We start from the raw sequence: 21,148 nt of genomic DNA on the forward strand, positions 1-21,148 counted from the left end.
GCAGGGTCCTCCTTACTAACATCTGGGGGCTTGTGCCAAAACTGGGAGAGCTATCCCATAGACTAGTAGCCATACTCACGGAATCATAGCTGTCAGACAATGACCCAGACACCACCATCACCAATCCTGGGTATGTGCTGCCCCACCGGCAGGACAGACCCACCATAAGCGGTGACACAGTGGTATACAGTAGCGAGGGAGTTGCTCTGGGAGTCCTCAACATTGAAGTCTCATGGCACCGGGCCGAACATGGGCCAGGAAACCTCCTGCTGATTATGACATACTACCCCCTCCCCATCCCCACCCCGACCCCCACCCCACCTCAGCTGATGAATCAATACCCCTCCATGTTGAACACCACTTGGAAGAAGCACTGAGGGTGTCTAGAACACAGAATGGCCTCTGGGTGGGGAACTTCAATGTCCATCACCAAGAGTGCTCGGTAGCACCACTACTGACTGAGCTGGCCAAGTCCTAAAGGACATATCTGCTAGACTGGGTCTGCAGCGGGTGGTGAGGGAACCAACAAGATGGAAAAACATACATGACCTCATCCTCACCAACATGTCCATTGCAGTATTGATAAGAGTGACCACTGCATGGTCCTTGTGGAGATGAAGTCCCATCTTAATATTCACGAAACCCTCCATCGTGTTGTGTGGCACTACCACTGTGCTAAATGGGATAGATTTTGAAACAAATTTAGCAACTCAAAACTGGGCATCTGTGAGGTGCTGTGGGCCATCAACAGCAGCAGAATTGTAATCAACCACAATCTGTAACCTCATGGCCCAGCATATCCCTACTCCACCATTACCAACAAGCTGGGGGTTCAACCCTGGTTCAATGAAGAGTGCAGGAGGGCATGCCAGGAACAGCACGAGTCATACCTAAAAATGAGGTGTCAACCTGGTGAAGTTGCAAAACACAGGACTACTTGCGTGCTAAACTGCAGAAGCAGCATGCGGTAGACAGAGCTGAGAAATCCCACAACCAACAGATCAGGTCTAAGCTCTGCAGTCCTGCCACATCCAGTCATGAATAGTATTGGACAATTAAACAACTAACAGGAGGAGGTGGCTCCATGAATATCCCCATGCTCAATGATGGGGCAGCCCAGCATAACAGTGCAAAGGTCAAGGCTAAAGCATTTGCAACCATCTTCAGCCAGAAGGAATGAGTGGATGGTCCACCTCGGCCTCCTCTTGAGGTGCCCAGCATCACAGATGCCAGTGTTTATCTAATTTGGTTCACTCCATGTGACATCAAGAAACAGCTGAAGCACTGGATAATGCAAAAGCTGTGGGCCCTGGCAACATTCAGCAATAGAACTGAAGACTTGTGCTCCAGAACAAGCTGCACCCCTAGCCAAGCTGTTCCAATACAGCTACAACACTGGCATCTACCCGGCAATGTGGAAAATTGCCCAGGTATGTCCTGTACGCAAAAAGCAGGACAAGTCCAACCAGGCCAATTACAACCCCAATGGTCTACTCACGATCATCAGCAAAGTGAGGGAAGGTGCTATCAAGCAGCTCTTACACAGCACTGCTCACTGGTACTCGGTTTGGGTCCCACCAGGGCCGCTCAGCTCTTGTCCTCATTACAGCCTTGGCCCAAACCTGAACAAATGAGCTGAACTTGAGGTGAGGTGAGAGTGACTACTCTTGACATCAAGGCTGCATTTGACTGAGTGTGGCATCAAGGAACTCTCGCAAAACTGAAATCAATGGAAATCAGGGGGAAAACTCTCTGTTGGCTGGAGTCATATCTAGCACAAAGGGAGATGGTTGTGGTTGTTGGAGGTCAAGCATCTCAGCCCCGGGACATCACTACAGGAGTTCCTCAATGTAGTGTCCTAGGCCCAACCATCTTCAGCTGATTCATCAATGACCTTCCTTCCATCATAAGGTCAGAAGTGGGGATGTTTACTGATGACTGCACAATGTTCAGCACCATTCGCAACTCCTCAGATACTGAAGCAATCTGTGCCAATATGCAGCAAGACCTGGACAATATTTGGCCTTGGGCAGATAAATGGTAAGTAACATTCATGCCACACAAGTGTCAGGCAATGACCATCTCCAGCAAGAAAGAATCGAACCATCTCCCCTTGACATTCAATGGCATTACTATTGATGAATCCCCCACTATCAACATCCGGGGTTGCCAATGACCAGAAACTGAAATGGACTAGCCATATAAATACTGTAGCTACAAGAGCAGGTCAGAGGCTAGGAATCCTGCAGGGAGTAATTCATCTCTTGACTCCCCAAAGCCTGTCCGCCATCTACAAGGCACAAGTCAGGAGTGTGATGGAATACTCTCCACATGCCTGGATGAGTGCAGCTCCAATGAGACTCAAGAAGCTCGACACCATCCAGGACAAAGCAGCCCACTTGACTGACACCCCATTCACCACTTTCAACATTCAGTCCCTCCACCACTGACATACAGTAGCAGCAGTGTGTGCCAGAAACAAGATGCATTGCAGCAACTCAAGACTCTTTTGACAGCATTGTTCAAACCTGTGAACTTTACCACCTAGAAGGACAAGGGCAGCAGGTGCGTGGGAACACCACCAACTTCAGGTTCTACCCCAAGCCACACACCATCCTGACTTGGAACTATTTTGTTGTTCCTTCACTGTCGTTGGGTCAAAATCCTGAAACTCCCTTCCTAACGGCACTGTGGGTGTACCTACACCACAGGGACTGCAGCGGTTCAATAAGGCAGCTCACCACCCTCTTCTCAAGGGCAATTAGGGGTGGGCAATAAATGATGGTCTAGTCGGCGACGCCTGTGAAAGAATAAGAAAAACTCACCTTTTCAGTCCTTCTAAGGTCCTTGACCTCCAGCTTAAAGTGACCACGCAACTGCTGCTGACCTCCTTTACCTCTTTGATGCACAGTTGCTTGGTTGGAGAGAGTGCCTTCTTCCTCTCATTGTTGGGAAACATAATCTCACTTCAGTCCCTCCGATTCCATAGCAGCACCTCCAGATAAGAGTGAGGCACCAGGGGGCAGCCTTCCCAGGTTTCTTTGCCACTCCTTTCATCGCTGCAGCCTCAGGAATCTTTGTCCAGTTGAATCATTGTAACCCACTCCAGGGTCCCTTTAATTAGAAATCCTTGCTCTGACAGATTTGAGACATAATTCCTGCCTGCCCTTTCTGATTGGCTGGGGAACCCGGAGATGGGATCTGAATGCAATGGCTGAGTTGAAGAGCCATGGCAAAGCCCATTCCAACTGTCAATCGGTTCCCGACCTGCTACATGTCCTGTTGTTTGAGTTAGGACCATCCCACCCTATCATTCTATGACCTGGCTAATAGTGTAATCAGAGAGTGTCAGACCGCAGTGCTGGTTCCCATCAGACCATTCCTTACTGCCCCCAATATTCCTTTAACATGTGCTCTCATTGCGTTTGATGTTTGGATGCAAAAGTGGAGAAAAATGAACAGAGGCCCATTGCTATAGGGTAGAATTTTCCATTAATGAGACTAAGTGCGGTGGCGGGCAGTTTTAGCAGTGCTCTCCCCGCTGTCCGGAATGGTGGGAACTCGCACCCAATTTCACGCTCGGAGTGTCATTAATTATGCAAAGGCATGTATCGGTCTGAATCACCTGGCGGGTCAGGAGTCAATCCATCCGCTCGCCGTCAGCTGGCAGTTTAGAAGGTCTGGGCACCATTTTTAAAGGCAAGTCCAACACACAATCTCACTTTCTCCAGCCCACCTGTCTTCTGACAGCCAGAAGAAGGCAACCTAGAGCCTCAAGAAGAAGGCAGCACCCCACTCACACACCTCCAGGCCCTCGAGGCCTTGATCAGAGAGGTGCAGACACAAAGGCAAGTGCTCTATCCCAGGAATGGCTGCAGGAAGCACAGCAGCCTCACCTCTCCAGCCTGGGAGGCCATTGCGGAGCAGGTCAGTGAGGATGGCGACCGCACCCGAAATGTCACCCAGTGCAGGAAGAGATGAATGATCTCATCCGCTCCACCAGGGTAAGTCATCCTTAAACACCCTCCAATATCAAACTCTCATCATGGCATCATGCACTCAAACAGCTACTCTCTTCAGGGGTCTCATGTAACCAATAGCGGGGGACACATATCAACACTCGTTCTCTCACCAAGATGTTCAAATCGCCACCATCCCATCTATCATTTTGCTCACATTCCATCCTCTGGTCCTTCTGGGAGGGCTCACCACACACAGGGAACATGCATCTCACCCAACCTCTGCTCCCTCCCTTCTCATCACCTGTCTTTCTTTCTTCTTCACACAGGCCAAGCTGGCACACAACAGGCGCGAGAGCGCGCAGACTGTGGGAGGGACGGCCGACATCATCGCCCTCAGTGAGTTTGAGGAGGCCACAGCTGAGCTGTCTGGGGAGGACAGGGGCCACTCCTGTGGGGAAGGGGAGATCGGCCTCTCCCACCAACACAGTACGGATCACAGCTCCATCACTTCATCAAATCCTGACACTCACAGTGAGTCACAGTGCAGTCTTATTTAGTTCATGCTCATTAACTGAAACTCTATTTTCTAGGCACCAGCAGATCGAGGCCCCAAAGTCTGTCCAGCACCAGTGTGAGCCCCCAGACTACACCCGAGGAAGAAGCTCCGGAAGAACCATCACAGCGCTCACACGCAGCCTCCACCAGCTCAGAGACACTCACGTCAGTCGGGCACAGGTGTAGATTAGGCTCGGGCTCACTTTCTGGGGATCACCTCACTGACACGTCCCCGCAGCAGTCGGGGACAGGGACAGCCCAGGTCTCTGGCACTCAGAGGGCTGCTGGAGACCAGCCACTCGCTCAGTCTGAGTCAGATGATGAGCCTCTGGAAGTGGCCACCAAATCTACACTGGAGATGCAACGACAGTTGGCAGAACATCAGGCAGAGATTCGACAGTCACTCAACAGACTAAAGCGAACGTGGCTCTGACATGCGAGCACCTCAAGGTCACCATAGGAAGGCTGGCAACCACCATGGCGACCTTGGTCCTGCATGTCTTGCTGGATTTGCGCTGGGCCCTGCATTCTATGGCCTGAGATCTGAGTTGCCCTTTGACAGTGCTCATGAAGCCATTGGCTTTCAGTGGCTTTCATCGCAAGGAGGTCTTCATCCTTTTTTTCTAAGCAGGCTCTTGTTCACTACTGCTGCAACAAGACGTTAGAGGGCAATCCCAGAAAGGCCCCTCTCATGTTCACCCTTCCCCCAGCTGCCATTCCACAGCCTTCCCTCCCCATTGCCCCCCTCGTGTCCATCAACCCCACCCGCACCTCACAACTGCCCTCGGTTGAAGTGTTTCTGAAAGTGGAGGCCTGCATGAGTGCCACAGCACAGTGGTGTTCCTCGAGACAATGTAAGAAAAGGGCAGGGGCAAACCAACCCTATAGCCCCAGCAGCGTGGTGTTTATTGCAACAAGACTGGCGCAGTGCTATGGCAGGTGGGCTATGTATGTTCCACTCCCCTCGGAGTTACCAGCGAACTGAGGTCCGACTTGTGCACGCTCCCTCCCCCCTTTTCCAACGGGTTTGAGGACGACATAATTTCCCGCTGGCGTGATGCAAGATTGGAAGGCCTGGCAAGGCCCCGGCGAGCAGCTATTTTAATCAGCATTCATGACATGTTAATGAATGCAAATGGCGTTCATGCCAGTAGTCAGCAGGATAACTGATCCACCATAAACCCGCCATCTGGAGAATTGCAAACTGTTATTACGCCGGTGGATTTCTGACTTTTTGCCGGCCGCTGGATTCTCTGCTCCTGCCCACGCAAAACCCGCCACGGGCGTGATGGGAAAATTCCAGCCAGAGTTTCCATCTCCATTATACTACTTGTTACCTGTCACTGATCATTGCATAGAACTCCTGCATTTAACATAAAACAACAAACTGTCTTCTGTTCATGGGGAAATCAACAGTCCGCCCACCGTTATCTTTCTAAATCACATCAACTATTCAACTGCATTCATAAAAATATCACTCTCATTCAGGCATTCGACTAATTTTCTTTTTTATTGTTTTACTTGTCCAATTAGGATGCTTGGATATTTATTTAACCAAATGGTTTTGTTCTTTTCGCCACATTTGTGTCTGATAAAATATTAGGAAGTTTTAGTTCTGGGCCAGAATTTTCGGGTCAGCGTGTAAAATTACGCACCGTGACGTCGGGCGTGCGTCCCAATGTCACGGCGCGTCATTCAGATTTTCATCTGAGTCGGCTGCACGCCCGCCAAACTGTCAGAGGCCTATTAAGGCCATTTAAATATCAATTAAAACGATAAACGGAGCTGCCCGTCCAACCTTAAGGTTCGCATTTATCATGGAACCTCATCCATGGGCAGGATGAGGTTTCATGTAAGTGTTTAAAGTTTCATAAAAACTTTTAATAACATTCATGGACATGTCCCAGCTCATGTGATGCTATCACATGAGGGCACATGTTTTAAATTTTTTTTTTCTTTATTAAAATTTTCAGAACTTAAACTAATCTCCCTGAATGTGCCTCAGGGAGATTTCTGCATGCAAAAGAGCACACTTCCCGACTCAGGCAACCCCCCTTGCCTGCACAGGTAGTGCTCAGCGCTTCTGGACATGTGTCACGCTGGACGGGCCTTAATTGACCCGGTCACATAAAATGGTGGTGATCGGCTGCGCACCCGCCTACGCCCGCTCCTGCCCAACACCCCCGATGGGGAGAAAACTCACCCCCTGGTGTATTTCCAGTTATAGTGGTGAGCAATGCTTTCTCTTTGAACGTGAAACTTGGTACTAAATGCATGTTTTCATGGATAGCATACATCTGAGATGATCTATATTGATCAGCTTGATCTGTTTTATCCTTCCATTATATAAAGTGACATTTGCTCCTCTCCCAGGTGTTCTGCTGGCTTCTGCTGCTCTGCAAATATCAACTGCTTTCTGTAGATGTCGATATTATTTTTCTCTTTCATATTCTGGCTCTGCTTGATCAATTACAATTCTGTTTTCAAATGAGGCTGCTTTACAAGGAGTCAGCACTCATGAAGCCTTGGCCTTTTTTCTAGTTATATATTGAGCAATGCTTTCTCTTTGAATGTGAAACTTGGTACTAAATGCATGTTTTCATGGATACCATACACCTGAGATGTGAAATTTCTTTTGAGCTTGTCTATTTAATAACTTTGTTTTCCATTTCTCCTTTTCCTCATTGTCCACGAATACATTGTACACATCAATCACTTCCTCGCTTATTGCTTACAGTGAGGTCCTGGCCTGAACTTTGTTTTGTCCCCCAGGCCCATCGCTGTTGCATACAAATCAAAGCCCTGTTTCCTTTTCTCCTTGCTTCCGTGACATTTCCTTTCAGTCTCAAATGATTCTAAAGTTGTAGACCTTCTACTTGCAACCCGGTTTTGGCTCCGTGTAATCCTTTGCCGTCTAGTCGAACAGCATCTGCAGCATTTCTCAAATCCAAAATGCCATCGCTGTTCACCAGGCACATGGTGTTTTTATATCAATCACATCTCTGATCATTAGATGACTCTATTTAACTTTACATGCATCATTGCAGGCTGATGCTCACACTTCCAAAAATTTATGTTTTGGAGGAAAAAAAATGCCACAGTATACTGGAATGGAAGCAGTGATTGAAGCTGAATACATTTATTTTAATAGTGGAAATACGTCAAACACTTCAGAGATCTTTTCCTTCTGGAGAAAACTGTTAATGCTTAAATGACCCGATAGCTAAAAGATGGTGAGGATAATAAGGAATACAGACATATTTACATTGGCTTTAGATAAAATGTTGATCACAGAGAAGAAAATAAAATTAAAATTCTTTTAATGAAGCATTGCAATCACTTACTAGATTCTCATTTTCAAATAATTTGAAAAGATTATTTTAAAATAAGCTAGAATTTTCCAACGTCATACCCAAATAACATATGTTCTAAAATTATCTGTCAGTCAATTACTACAAAGGTTTTAATAATTATGGAAAACAGATGCAGCATACCAACCTATGAAAACAATCTGTAAAACCAAGTTCTAAAACTTTAATTAACCAGGTACAACTCGCTGGATACATATATCAAAAAAAGTCAGAGATGAAGGAGTGCTTGGTTTCTTTTATGCATTTAATTGAGAAAGCATTCAGACAAAGATGACCAGTAAATAAAGTTAAATAGATTACATTCTTCTCAAATCCTAGCAAAGTTGAAAATTAAAAAACCAAACAAAATGGCCACACTCCCCATTCCTTCCACAGACACAGCCAGTTCTGCCAACAAGTGACTACTTCACTTGATGCTACCTGTTGATTACCTTATGCTTTCATCATCAGAAATGACACTAAAATCACAAGGAAAGAAATCACAAGACAATAATTCATGTTCAAATGTCACAGTTTAATTTTTATAGGTAGGCTGAGATACAAAAGTCAGTTATTGAGAAGCAATAAAAGATACTTTCAAAGTTGATGCTGCATTCTCCACATTGTAATAAAACATGAATAGTATCAAACATCCAATGTAAAGGTGATTCACAATATTTATCTGCATGCATTACATACAGTTACATGAAAAACCTGATAAACTAGAAAGACAAAAATGGAAAAATCAAATAAATTTTTCATGTCTTTAATCCACTGATCAATTTCTAGTCAGAGATTTCACCATGAATGGAACACAGGACCATTGTTTGACCATGTGTGTTTTGCTATGTACTGGTGTTTAATATCAGCACTTAAGTGATACAATAAAATCCTGGTAAGTTTATTTTAAATTCTCAAGGTAAACTGATATGTAAGTTTTTTTTGGAGCCTTAATAAGTTTCTGAAAAATTCTTCAGCCTTTTGAAAAAAAAGTTTGATGTGGTTTTCATAACAATCAGTCAGAATACGGCAAAGGACAATTAGCTGTTGACCTGAAAAGTTCCAGGGAAACTATAAAAAGAAAGGTGGAAAAGGGCTACAAACTTTTATTCTATCCTTTAGCTGATATAGCCTCATCCACCACTCTCCCAATTGCTAATACTACTAATTCCAGGGGGAGGCCAACAGTGAACACCAGATAAGAGAGCAGGGAACAAGAGATACAGACAAATCCTTACAATTGTTGCATTTGGCAAGTGCATAGGATGCCACTCAAGATAACAGTTGTACTGTATCCCACATAAATGTCACAATTTTCAACCCTTTCTGCAGATGATTCATGGAAGGGCATACTGTATTACATATTCCAATCATACTCCCATAGACAACCATTCTGGTAAATAGTACAAAAAGCCAGTGATACAACTCACTGGAGAGGGAAACTTCTCTCCTCACTTGTGTTTTAAGCCTAGAGACATCCAGAGATGATATGCCAATTTTAATGTGTGTTGGAGGAGTTATATTTACAATGCTTTAAAATATATGCTTACAACAGCAATCCTCAGTTCGGGCTTTCTCTCTAAGTGGCCACACCCAGCCGTAACTAATCACACACAGTGAGCAGTCAACAGACACACATAATCAAACACTGAGCAATTGAACACTACACTCACTACCCACTCATGCGGCCCAGCACAACTTTCACTGCTACTTGCAAGAGGGTGCAAACACACCCCCACCCCTACCTCAACCCCGCTGTGACAATGCATATCCCTTTCTACAGCTAACTGTGGATAAACATCTTATGGGCCTTGCCTGAATGAATAATGTCCAGTCTCTGCATAGAATTAGTGGTCTCAGATGCTTTCTTGTTGGCTCATGTGAGCAGCCAAATATCTCTCAAGTAGGAGTGCAGATGAAAGGGAAGGATGTCAAGAGTGGCATCCTGCTTCAAGCCAAGCCACAACTGCAGACAGAGAGAGCAGGATTCTTCATTACTGTTTTCCCTCTTCCCCATTCAACCAAACACCAGGGACCAAGACCTCAATCCAAAAACACATTTGATTCTGATTTATGTACAGCCTTGACACTAAGTCCAAACTGCCAATGTTTTCTCTCACAACTATCATGCAGTGAAAATTTACATCACAACATATGTACTTGAACTTCTGAAATGAAATTAAATGATATCTGTTCAATGATCTCTATTAACTCTACAATAGGGAATAGTGATATGGTGGTAATGTTTCTGAACTTGTAATCCAGAGGCCCTGATTAATGTTGAGGGGGCACAAGTTCCAATCTTACTATAGCAGCTGGTAGAATTTAAATTTAATTCTGTAATGGTGATCATGAAACTACCAGATTGTCATAAAAACCCTTCTGATTCACTAATGTCCCATAGGGAAGGAAATCTGCTGTCCTTATCCAGTCTGGCCTATATGTGACTCCAGACCCATAGAACTCTTGACTCTTACACTGCCCTATGAAATGGCCTAACAAGCCACTCAGTTGTATCAAACCACTACAGCAAAGTCAAAAAGAACAAAACCGGACAGTTCATCTGGCATTGACCGAGGCACTGGGAAATGACAACTACATTCGCTGCCAGGGGATCTTTATGTTCACTTAAGAAGGCAGTCAGGGCCTTGGCTTAATGCCTCACCTGGAAGATGGACTTGTGTCAAAATTGGAAGAGCTATCCCATAGTCAAACAACAGTCTGACATAGCCACACTCACAGAATCATATCTTACAGCCAATGTCCCTCCTCCTCCAACACCATCTCTGGATATGTCCTGTCCCACCAGTAGGACAGATCCACCAGAGATGGCAGCACAGTGGTATGCAGATCGGGAGGAAGTTGCCTTGGAAGTGCTCAACATTTACTCTGGACCCCATGAGGAATCATGGCACCAGGTCAAACATGGGCAAGGAAACCTCCTACTGATTATCATCTACCACCTTACCTTAGCTAATGAATCAGTGCTCCTCATGTTGAACACCACTTGGAAGAAGCACATTGGGTGGGGTAACTTCAATGCCCATCATCAAGAATGGTTCAGTAGCACCACTACTGACCGAGTTGGCCGAGTCCAGATGGACATACTGACAGACTGGGCCTGCGGTAGGCAGTGAGGGAATCAATGAGAGAGGAAAAAAATTACTTGACGTCATCCTCACCAATCATGGATGCAGATGAATCCATGACAGAATTGATAGTTGTGACCAGTGCACAGGACTTGCAGAGGCAAAGACCTGCCTTTACACTGAGGATACCCTCCATTGTGTTGTGTGGCACTACCACCATGCTAAATGGGCTACATGTAGAGCAAATTTAGCAGCTCAAAACAGGGTACTCATTAGGCTCTGTGGGCCATGAGCAACAAAATTGTATTCAGCCACAATCTATAACCTCATGGCCCTGCATATCTCTCACTCCAGCATTATCATTAAGCCAGGGGATGAACCCTGCTTTTACGAAGACTTCAATGAGGAGTGCAAGGAGAGTATGCCTGGAGCAGCACCATGCATACCTAAAAATAAGATGCCAACCTGATGAAGATGCAACACAAGACTATTTGCATACTAATCAGTGAAGGCAGCATGCGATGGATAGAGGTAAGCAATGCCAGAACCAATGGATCAGATCAAAGCTCTGCAGTCCTACAACATCCAGTAATGAATAGTGGTGGACAATTAAACAACTAATTGGAGGAGGCGGCCCAACAAACACCCCATCCTCAATGATGGGGGTGCCTGGCACATCGGTGCAAAAGATAAGGCTGAAGCATTTGCACCAATCTTCAGCCAGAATTGCCAAGTGGATGATCCATCTCGGCCTCTGCCTGAGATTCCCACATCACAGATGCCAGACTTCAGCCAATTTGATTCACTCCACTTGATATCAAGAACTGGCTGAAGGTGCTGGATAGAGCAAAGGCTGTGGGCCCTGACAATATCTCAGCTATCATACTGAAGACTTGTGCTCCAGAACTTGCTTCACCATAGCCTAGCTGTGTCAGTACGGTTACAGCATTGGTATCTGCCTGACAATATGAAAAATTACCCAGATATGCATTGTCCACAAAAGGCAGGACAAATGCAATCCAGCTAATTACCACCCTGTCAGCCTATCTTAATCATCAGCAAAGTGATGGAAGGTGTAATTGACATGAATCAGTGCTCAAGTTGAAAACCACTTGGAAGAAGCACTTGGAAGTAAACGCTATTAAGCAGCATTTATACAGCAATAACCTGGCCACCGTTGCTCAGTTTGGTTTCCGCCTGGGCTACTTGGCTCTAGATCTCATTACAACATTGGTTCAAATGTGGACAAAAGAGGTGAATTCAAGAGTTGAGGTATGAATGACTGCCCTTGACATCAAGGCAGCATTTGACTGAGCGTGGCATCATGGAGCCCTAGCAAAATTGAAGTCAATGGGAATCAGGTAGAAAACTCTCTGCTGGTTGGAGTCATTCCTAGCACAAAGGAAGATGATTGGGGTTGTTGGAGGTCAATCATCTCAGCCCCAGGACATTGTTGCAGGAATTCCTCAGGGTAGTGTCCTGGGCCCAGCCATCTTCAGCTGCTTCATCAATGCCCTTCCCTCCGTCATAAGTTCATAAGTCGGGATGTTCACTTATGATTGCAATGTTTAGTAACATCCTTTGAAACTGAAGCAACATGACCAGCTGAACAATGTTCATGCTTGGACTGATAAGTGGCAAGTATTCACACCACACAAGTTTCAGGCAATGGCCATCTCCGATAATAGAGAATCTAACCATCTTCCCTTGACATTCAACAGCATTATCTCTTACTCCCCCACCATCAATATTCTGGGGGTTATTGTTGTATATTTGATTAGCCTCAAAGCAATGTGGACTTTATACTGCTTTCTAAGTATTCAGGAACTTTATTTACAGTGTTTCTTTTTTTCAATATTTTAAAATGTCTATACCGCATCAGCCCTTAACTTGTAGCAGTTTCTCTGTTGTCTGTTTACTTATCTGAGTCCACAAGCAGGCCTAACCAATCAAGCACAGTGAGCATAGGTCAATTCGCGGACTCACATAGTCAAACACAGAACAACTGAACATTACAGTTACTATTGACTAGAAACTTAACTGGGCCAGCCATATAAATACTATGATTACACAAGTAGATCAGATGCTGGGAATTCTGCAGCGAGTAATTAACCTCCTGACTCCCCAAAGTCTGTCCATGTCAACAGTGTACAAATTAAGAGTGTGAGTACTCTCCACTCGCCTGGATGAGTACAGCTCCAAAAACATTCAAGAAGCTCAACAACATCCAAGACAATGTAGTTGGCTTGATCAGCACCCCCATCCATCACCTTAAACATTCACTCCCTCCACCACCAACACACAGTAGCTGCAGTGTGTACCATCTACAAGATGCACTGTACCAACTTGTCAATGGTCCTTCAACAGTACCTTCCAGTCCTGCACCCTTTACCGCCTAGAAGGACCAGAGCAGTTGATGCATGGGAAAACCACCACCTGCAAGATTTCCTCCAAGACATACACCATCCTGACTTGGAACTATATAGCCGTTCCTTCACAACCATTGGGTCAAAAATTTAGAACTCGCTCACTAACAGCACCATGGGTGCACCTACACCAGATGGACTGCAGCGGTTCAAGAAGGCAGCTCACCACCACCTTCTCCAGGGCAATCAGGGATGGGCAATAAATGCTAGTCTTACTTGTGATGCTCACTTCCCATGAAAGAAGTTAAAAAAAATCAATTAGATTATATTTTTTAAAACTGTATTGTATCTCTCTCTATATATATATTTGACCACATATTTGCACCATCACTAAGACTGCCTATTTCCACCTCCGTAAAATTGTCCAATTTCACACCTGTCTCAGCTAATCTTCTGTTGGATCAATCATTCATGACTTGGTTAAGTGTAGACTTGACTATTCCCTCACACTCCTGATTCACCTCCCACCTTCTACACTCCCTAAACTTGAGGTTATCCAAAGCTCTGCTGTCTGCATCTTACCTCTCACCTAGTCCAGTTCACCAATCAGCCCTGTGTTTGCTGGCCAGCATTGGCTCCCGTTCAAGCAATGTTTTGATTTTAAAGTTCTCACCATTGTTTTCAAATCTCTCCATGGCCTCATCCCTTCTTATTCCTGTAATCTTCACCAGTTCCACAACCTTCCCAAGATATCTGTACTCATCTAATTTAGGTCCCTTGAACACCCCCAATTTTAACCACTCCACCATTGATGGCCACGACTTCAGTTGTCCAGGCCTTAAGCTCCGAAATTCCCTCTCTGCACCTCTCTGTCTCTACCTAGCTTTCCTCCTTTAAGATGCTCCTTAAAGCCTACCTCTTTGACCAAGTTTTTGGTCATGTGACCTAATATCTCATTATTTTGCTTGGCATCATACTTTGTTTAATAATGCTCTTGTGAAGCTCCTTGGGGTGTTTCTTTACGTTAAGTCACTTTATAAATATAAATTGTCAATTCAAAGTAAAAAGACTTTAGGGCTAGCTATTAACTTCAAAGGCTGAAATTAAAAATTAACCAAGACATTTTAAAAGCAGAACTTACCTAAAAAGAACACAAAAACCTTTTGCTGTATTCTTTGGTCTATTTATTGTGTTCTTATAGGAGATTAAGTTTTTCCATCAAAAATTCTGAAAATAATATTTAATTTAGATCAACCCTTGAATTTTGCTAAAAAAAAGCTAACCTGTACTGACGATAATGATTACCAGTTGGCTTTTAAATTCTGGACTACATTCTACCAGAATTTGTACTTATAACATGAGGAAACAAAGCACAGTAAACTCTGTTCAAAGCGTTGGTATCCTATAATCCTATTCCATTGTAAGCGACATGGAAAGAAATAATAAAGTATAGTTTAATTATTTAGTTTTATTTGAAATGCCTTATTAATAATGATCAGTAATGACATTTATTTTAATATTTTTTAAAAGGATGCAATGCACCACAGGACAATAGAGGGTAAATGCAAGTCCTTGTTTTGTTATTGCATCACATGGTCAACTGTTCCACACAAGGTTAAACTGACTAGTTGAATTGAAGTCAGTCAAGGAACTATGTGTCACAGATAGTAAAGAGTGTTAAAATGAACCTTTGGCATAACATATATCTCTTCCTCTTTAAGGAAGGTTGGCTGATTATCAACAAAGTAGATATGTGTATTATAGAACAATAACCTGTAGTGCAAGGCTCATTTACAGAAAATATATGATTAACTGCCAAACATTTTAAGGGCATAAGGATGTTAACATTTCATGCAGGATGTAATGTTGCGAGTATTACTCTAAACATGTTATTGGTCTTAATAACCCACAAAATATTTTCAAACTGGAATGTTTCTTGCTTGTTGCATTGCAAGTTAGTACAATAATAGCAGCCAAACAAGCTTCATGCACAATAAGTGAAATCCATACAAAATTCAGATTCTTAAAAAGCATAAAGAATTCATCTTCAAACCGATTTTTGCACATTCAACATGGTTTTGTTATTATTAATTGCGCAAGTAGGTAGTATATAAAAGTCCAAATATTTAAATATCATTTTTGACACTTAAGGTTTTGTGATGTGAGTTTTAAATGAGACCTCAAAAATTTCATATTCTGTAATGTTTTATCTTGTATACATTTAGTTAGCTTTAAATGCTGAGCAGTATGTATCATAGCACTTTAAATAGCCATACATTTTTAATTACAAGGAGTGCAACAATTATTAATGCTGCACAAACACAATGCATTCAACAGAGATCTCTTGAAATTAAATTAAATTCAAGTGATTACCATTCTTTCTGACCAATAATTTGATATGGCCCTAGTATTCCAATGGTAGAGTCGGAAAGATTGCTGCATTTTCACGTTCAATTACCATCACAGAAGAACCAAGACCCAAGACCCTGCAAGTGAGATATGTGAGTGTGTTTTATTCAAGGGAATGAAAGAGGCACAGATGTGAACCATTAATTGGTCAATGATGTGAATTAAAACAAAAACAGAATATGTTGGAAAACTTCGGGTCATACAAACTCAGAACTTTAAACTCTGTTTCTCTCTCCACAGATGCTGCTAGAGCTGCTGAGTTTTTCCAGCATTTTCTGCTTTTGTTTCAGATTTCCAGCATCCGCAGTATTTTGCTTTCATCTTAATGCTGTGAATTACTTTTTTCAGTTTTAATGTAGTGTATTGTCACCACCTGTAAGGGTAAAGTATTTTTGGTGCTAGCAGTTCACAAGGAAGAAAGCAATAAATTATTAAACTGAATTGGTTCATTGTCAATTCTACCAACTGTTTTAAAGACAAGTTTTGGGTTTATGAGAATGCGTGTACTTTATTAATTGCCTGTAATTGTAGTGACTATTGGATTTATTTAAAACTTAATCCTGAAGTGTACCAGTTGTGATATTGAAAGATTTCTAGAGTATTCTTTCCCCTGCTCCCCCAGCTCCTTTCACTAATGGAAATCAGCGCAGGAACTTGAGACCCTTCAGATAGCAACTGCAGCTTCAGGTTTAGTTTCCTGATATCAATTATTTTGCTTCTTCTAATAATGTTTTAAATCATAAGGCAGAATTTTTTGTTTGGGGCTGCAACGGTTAAGAGTCATGTTAATGCCAGATGCATTCTCTTTTTTTTTTCCTGAGATAGATTGCCCGGAATTTTAATGTTATTCTCCGTGCATCCAACAAGACGCAGCTTTATATTTTACCCTTTAGGAAGGAAGTTGGGCTAATTTTCATCTACTGTTGTCCCTCAGTTCTAAATTGTTAACAACTGGTGCAAATCCATATATTAATCATTTATGATTACAATTAGCAAAATGCTAACAGCAATGAATTCTCTAGGGTACGCTGATTATACATTGCACTAGGTTTGATGGGAAAGGCAGCCGCTAATGGTGGGAATGAGAAATTGCAAAGGAATGATGATGGTTAAAGGTGAAATTTCTGAACACTTTGTTGAGCCTCAAAATGCATATTCAGACATTAGCAGTATTTTCCAAGGCTGAACTACCAAAAGAATAATTTGCAAGCAAATGTGAAGTGATATGCAGCCAAAGTGCTGTATGAGACTGTAACCAAATATGGAACAGACCAGCACTCAACCCTTGGTCAATGGCTGCTGAAGTGGAGGTGATGTTGCATGAGATGGTTGCAAGGATTCCATTCCATGGAGTCATCCCAATAGATCAAAACTGCAATCTGCCTGCAAGAAGGATGACCTTTATAAAGTAAGAGATGTAATAGATTTTGAACAAGGAGTGGGTGAGACAAAGACAGAGGAAGGTCTGTGATAGGGTGGAAGACAGGAGACTGAATGACAGAAGAGTTAGTCTTACAGGACCAAAGGGAATGGAGATGGGGCAAGAAAAGAAACAGAGAAACAAAATATGTGCCAAGAGCAAGTGTGCTGCTATCGCTTTTCAGCATTCTGAAGGGACTGTTCCTTATGTCATACCCTGATTCACCCCACAATCATCCCAACAACCCAACCCCCACCCATGGCACCTTTCCATGCAAATGTAGGAGAAGTAACACCTGCCTTTTAACCTCCTCTTTCCTCAGTGTCGAAGGCCCCAAATACTCCTTCAAGGTGAGGCAGCTACTTACATGTACTTCTTTCAATTTATTATACTGTATTTGCTGCTCACAATGGGGAGACCAAACATAGATTGGGTGACTAGTTTGCAGAACACCTCCATCCAGTCCAAGGGACCAGTGACCTGTCATTTTAATTCTTCACCTTGCTCTCACACTAACATCTCTATCCTTGGCCTCCTGCAATGTTCCAGTGAGGTTCAATGTAAGCTCGAGAAACAGCCCCATATCTTTCGTTTAGGCTCTTTATGGCCTTCTGGACTCCACATTGACTTCAACAATTTCAGACCATAAACCAACTTGTTTCCTTTGCATGTTTTATTTTTTTCTTACTTTTGCTTTCTGACAGCAGCACGCGTGCTTTAGGCACATATTTTGTTTCTTTTTTTTGTCCCATCACCACTCCCTTCAGTTCTGTAAGCCTAACTCTTCTGCCATTCAATCTCTCCTGTCTTCCATCCTGTCAAAGACTTTCCTTTTGTCCTTGCTCCTTGCTCATAACCTATTTCACCTCTAGCTTTTCTCATTTCTGATGAAAGGTCATCGACCTGAAACGTTAAATCTGTTTCTCCGTCCACAGATGCTGCCTGACCTGAGTATTTCCGGCATTTTCTGTTTATAGTTCAGATTTCCAGCATCTGCAGTATTCTGCTTTTCAATTAGGTTATGCCAGCTGTTGTTCTCCCTCTTTCATTAAATTGCACTAAATGCATGACCTACTGTGAGGAGGCTCAATTAAGGAAGCCACATTGTGGTTATTCAGGTATTCGCATAGATTTCTTTGGGAATAGGAGCTTGTGTAGGCATATATCAAAAATTGTTTGAAATACACAGCAGCATCTAAAAGGGGCAAAGGTGGGTTCATTTTTGGGTGTAACTGGTTATCAGAGTTCTGTTCTAAGTTTTGATTCAAAGATACAAGCTCATGTTTTTCCTTTCTGCAGTTAGTAAAAATGAAGATTTTTATTTCAAATAATTAATCAGCACACCCACAATTGATGTAATCATGTATCTAATACTGGGCGGTCATGGACAGGGATAGACGTCTTGCAAATGCAGAAAGTTTCGAGTTATTTCAGTTCACAAATTCATATGATGATCTGGGGTTAGAGTCATGGCTTCCTGTAAAGCCCAATAACCACTTTGATTTTCTTACTAAAATGTAGGTGATCCTTATTTATAATTATTTTGGGCTTGGAAGGCAGAGCACAGCAAAAAGCCAAAATGTCAGCAAATCCATCAAATGAAGCATTAAAAATCAAGGTTTTCTAGAAGTGTCCAAAACTGCTACTGGAAAATAAATCAAATGTTTTATATAACAGTGTAGGTGGCAGTTCAGAAATAATTCATTGGATGTGAAGTGCAATGAGATAGCCTAAGGAGATGAAAGTATTTTATAAAGATGAATTATTTTTTGGCTATGTATTCTTGGCCTGCCTTTTGTGAGGTTGTGTTAGCTTTTTGGATGCTGTTGTTTTTGAGCTACATCTGTCTAGCATGGGGAGGTGGTGGTGTAATGGTAATGTCACTGGCCTAGTAATGTGGAGTCCTAGGCTAATGCTCTGGGGAACATAGGTTCAAATCCCACCATGGTAGCTGGTGGAATTTAAATTAAATTAATAAAATCTGGAATTGAAATAATCATCAACTGTTGTAAAAACCCTTCTGGTTCATTAATGTCCTTTAGTGGTCCGCCATCCTTACCTGGTCTGGCCTACATGTGATTCCAGACCCACAGCAAACAAAGTTTGAGATAGGTGGCAATATTCTGTCTTTGGATCTTGTGCCTTAGGAACAGCACAGATGAGTGTCATTACAAGGAAGCATTGAGCCAAACATACAGCCTACACCTCAAACTCAGAGCAAATCTTCCAACCCTGCAGACATGATCTAGGAGAGGAGTGCAAGGGAAGAATATTTTCTCAGCCATGAGGTGGAGAAGAGGGATTAAACTGATAAAATCATAAAGATTTAGTGAACCAAAATCATGGAATTGTACAGCACAGAAGGGAGCCACTCAGCCTGTCATACCTCTGCTGGCTCTTTGAAAGGAGCGATCCAATTCATCCCACTCCCTCACTCCTTTACCATAGCCCTTTGAATATCAGATGGTGAGCTGTTAACTACTTTGCTACGCCCTGACATTTCCCGTCTCTGCATATTCAACAAAGAAGTTACAGTGCTACAAATGGTAACTGAAAGCAGTCTTGTGTTGTGGATTTCCACTGGAAGTAAGATTCATTGAAGTGACCCATTAATAGTGAAAAGTTGAGTTATGGAACAATAGAGAATTATTCACTCCCAGCACTTGATCAAAACCTAGTCCTTTAAAAGCCTAGGCCTTCTGTTCAAATTCTAGTGACGAAAATACAACAATTAAAATATGAACCATGCTACATTTATTTTGTGAGTGCCATTTTCAGCTTCCTTTTAAACTTGACAAATTGTTTTTTTTGGAATATTGACAAGCTTTACCTAAAACAGATTAGCTTTCAATAAAGTAATTAAAGCCCCTGGAAAATTGGCCACCATTATGGCCATCATACTCCAGTACTGTATCAAAAGTACTTCATTTCTTCAAAATAATACTAAATGCAGGAGAGAACCCATTACTTTGTGATACTCCTTTTAGAACTGGTTCAATTCTGCAATAGAGAGGATATCTATATTTAAATACTTCAGACATTTTCACTTTTGTAGTAATAAAAATTAAACATCCCAAAAACAGTAAATAATTTGCTTGGCCTGGGTCACTAAAAGTATCAATCATCAAAAATGGATAATTCCTGGTGTTACACTAATTATAAAAAGTCATCCAAAGGTACAGCTCTGATATTTATCCCAAGTGCTCAGATACACAAATGCATGTAAACATGTACATAAGCCAATATGTAAGCCACAAGATTACCAGGCAAAGTTAGGTATCCGTGAAGAGGCCTAGAGAGTGTTGGTTCTGAAACGAAAAGTGCAAAAGGCCCAACTTTTCTGCGACAGTTGTTTATGTCTGCTCTTGGAGAGAACCTCACTTGTCATGTGCTGAGTTGCAGAGCAGGATTCTCAATGGACATCTGCCATCAATCACTGAGAATAGATCCTGGGAGTTCATTGGTCAATGTGTGCCAGCGCTCAATTTTCTTGTCCTTGCTCTTCAGACAGTCAAACCAGTGCTTTAAACGTTCACCTTTGGCATTAATTCCAAGCGTCACGCCACCTAAACAGAACATTTGTAAGGGTTGTTATCTATTTTTTGCGAACTAGAAAATAAACAATTCAAAATGATGCAGCTTTCTTTTTGGCAAGAAACGGAAAAACAGGCTAATTGAATATCTAGTGATAAGAGGAGGTTGAAATGGAAAAATATACAGGATTCAAAATCCACGTCATCACAATCTTAGAATAAAGCAAAATGATTCCATTCCCCATTTACGAAATGGATATAAAATGACATTGCAATCCACAAAGGTACAGTCATCAAAAGACATTTTTCAGATTATGTAGTTAATATTTTGCATTAATAATTCAGAATGTTTAGTTTTAATATGTCTTGCATAGGTTCCAGCAGCATTGTTCAGTACCTCTGCAGAGCTAACAGTTTATTAATTGTGCTTAATTGTATTCAAGTGGTGGACACTAATTGGGGAT

General features: G+C 42.6%; 1 protein-coding gene across 1 annotated transcript in view; it reads right to left on the bottom strand.

The window, feature by feature from the left end:
• Positions 1-11,688: 11,688 nt before the first annotated feature.
• The window catches only part of LOC144684619 (double C2-like domain-containing protein beta), a 344,343-nt gene continuing 334,883 nt past the window's right edge, over positions 11,689-21,148 (bottom strand). The window contains exon 9 of the mRNA XM_078548630.1: positions 11,689-20,717. Within this exon, the coding sequence (XP_078404756.1) occupies positions 20,581-20,717 (137 nt within the window). The 3' untranslated portion in view covers positions 11,689-20,580. The remainder of the gene's footprint in view (positions 20,718-21,148) is intronic.

This window comes from Cetorhinus maximus, chromosome 9 (genome assembly GCF_964194155.1).
Source record: "Cetorhinus maximus chromosome 9, sCetMax3.hap1.1, whole genome shotgun sequence".
Lineage (NCBI taxonomy): Eukaryota > Metazoa > Chordata > Chondrichthyes > Lamniformes > Cetorhinidae > Cetorhinus > Cetorhinus maximus.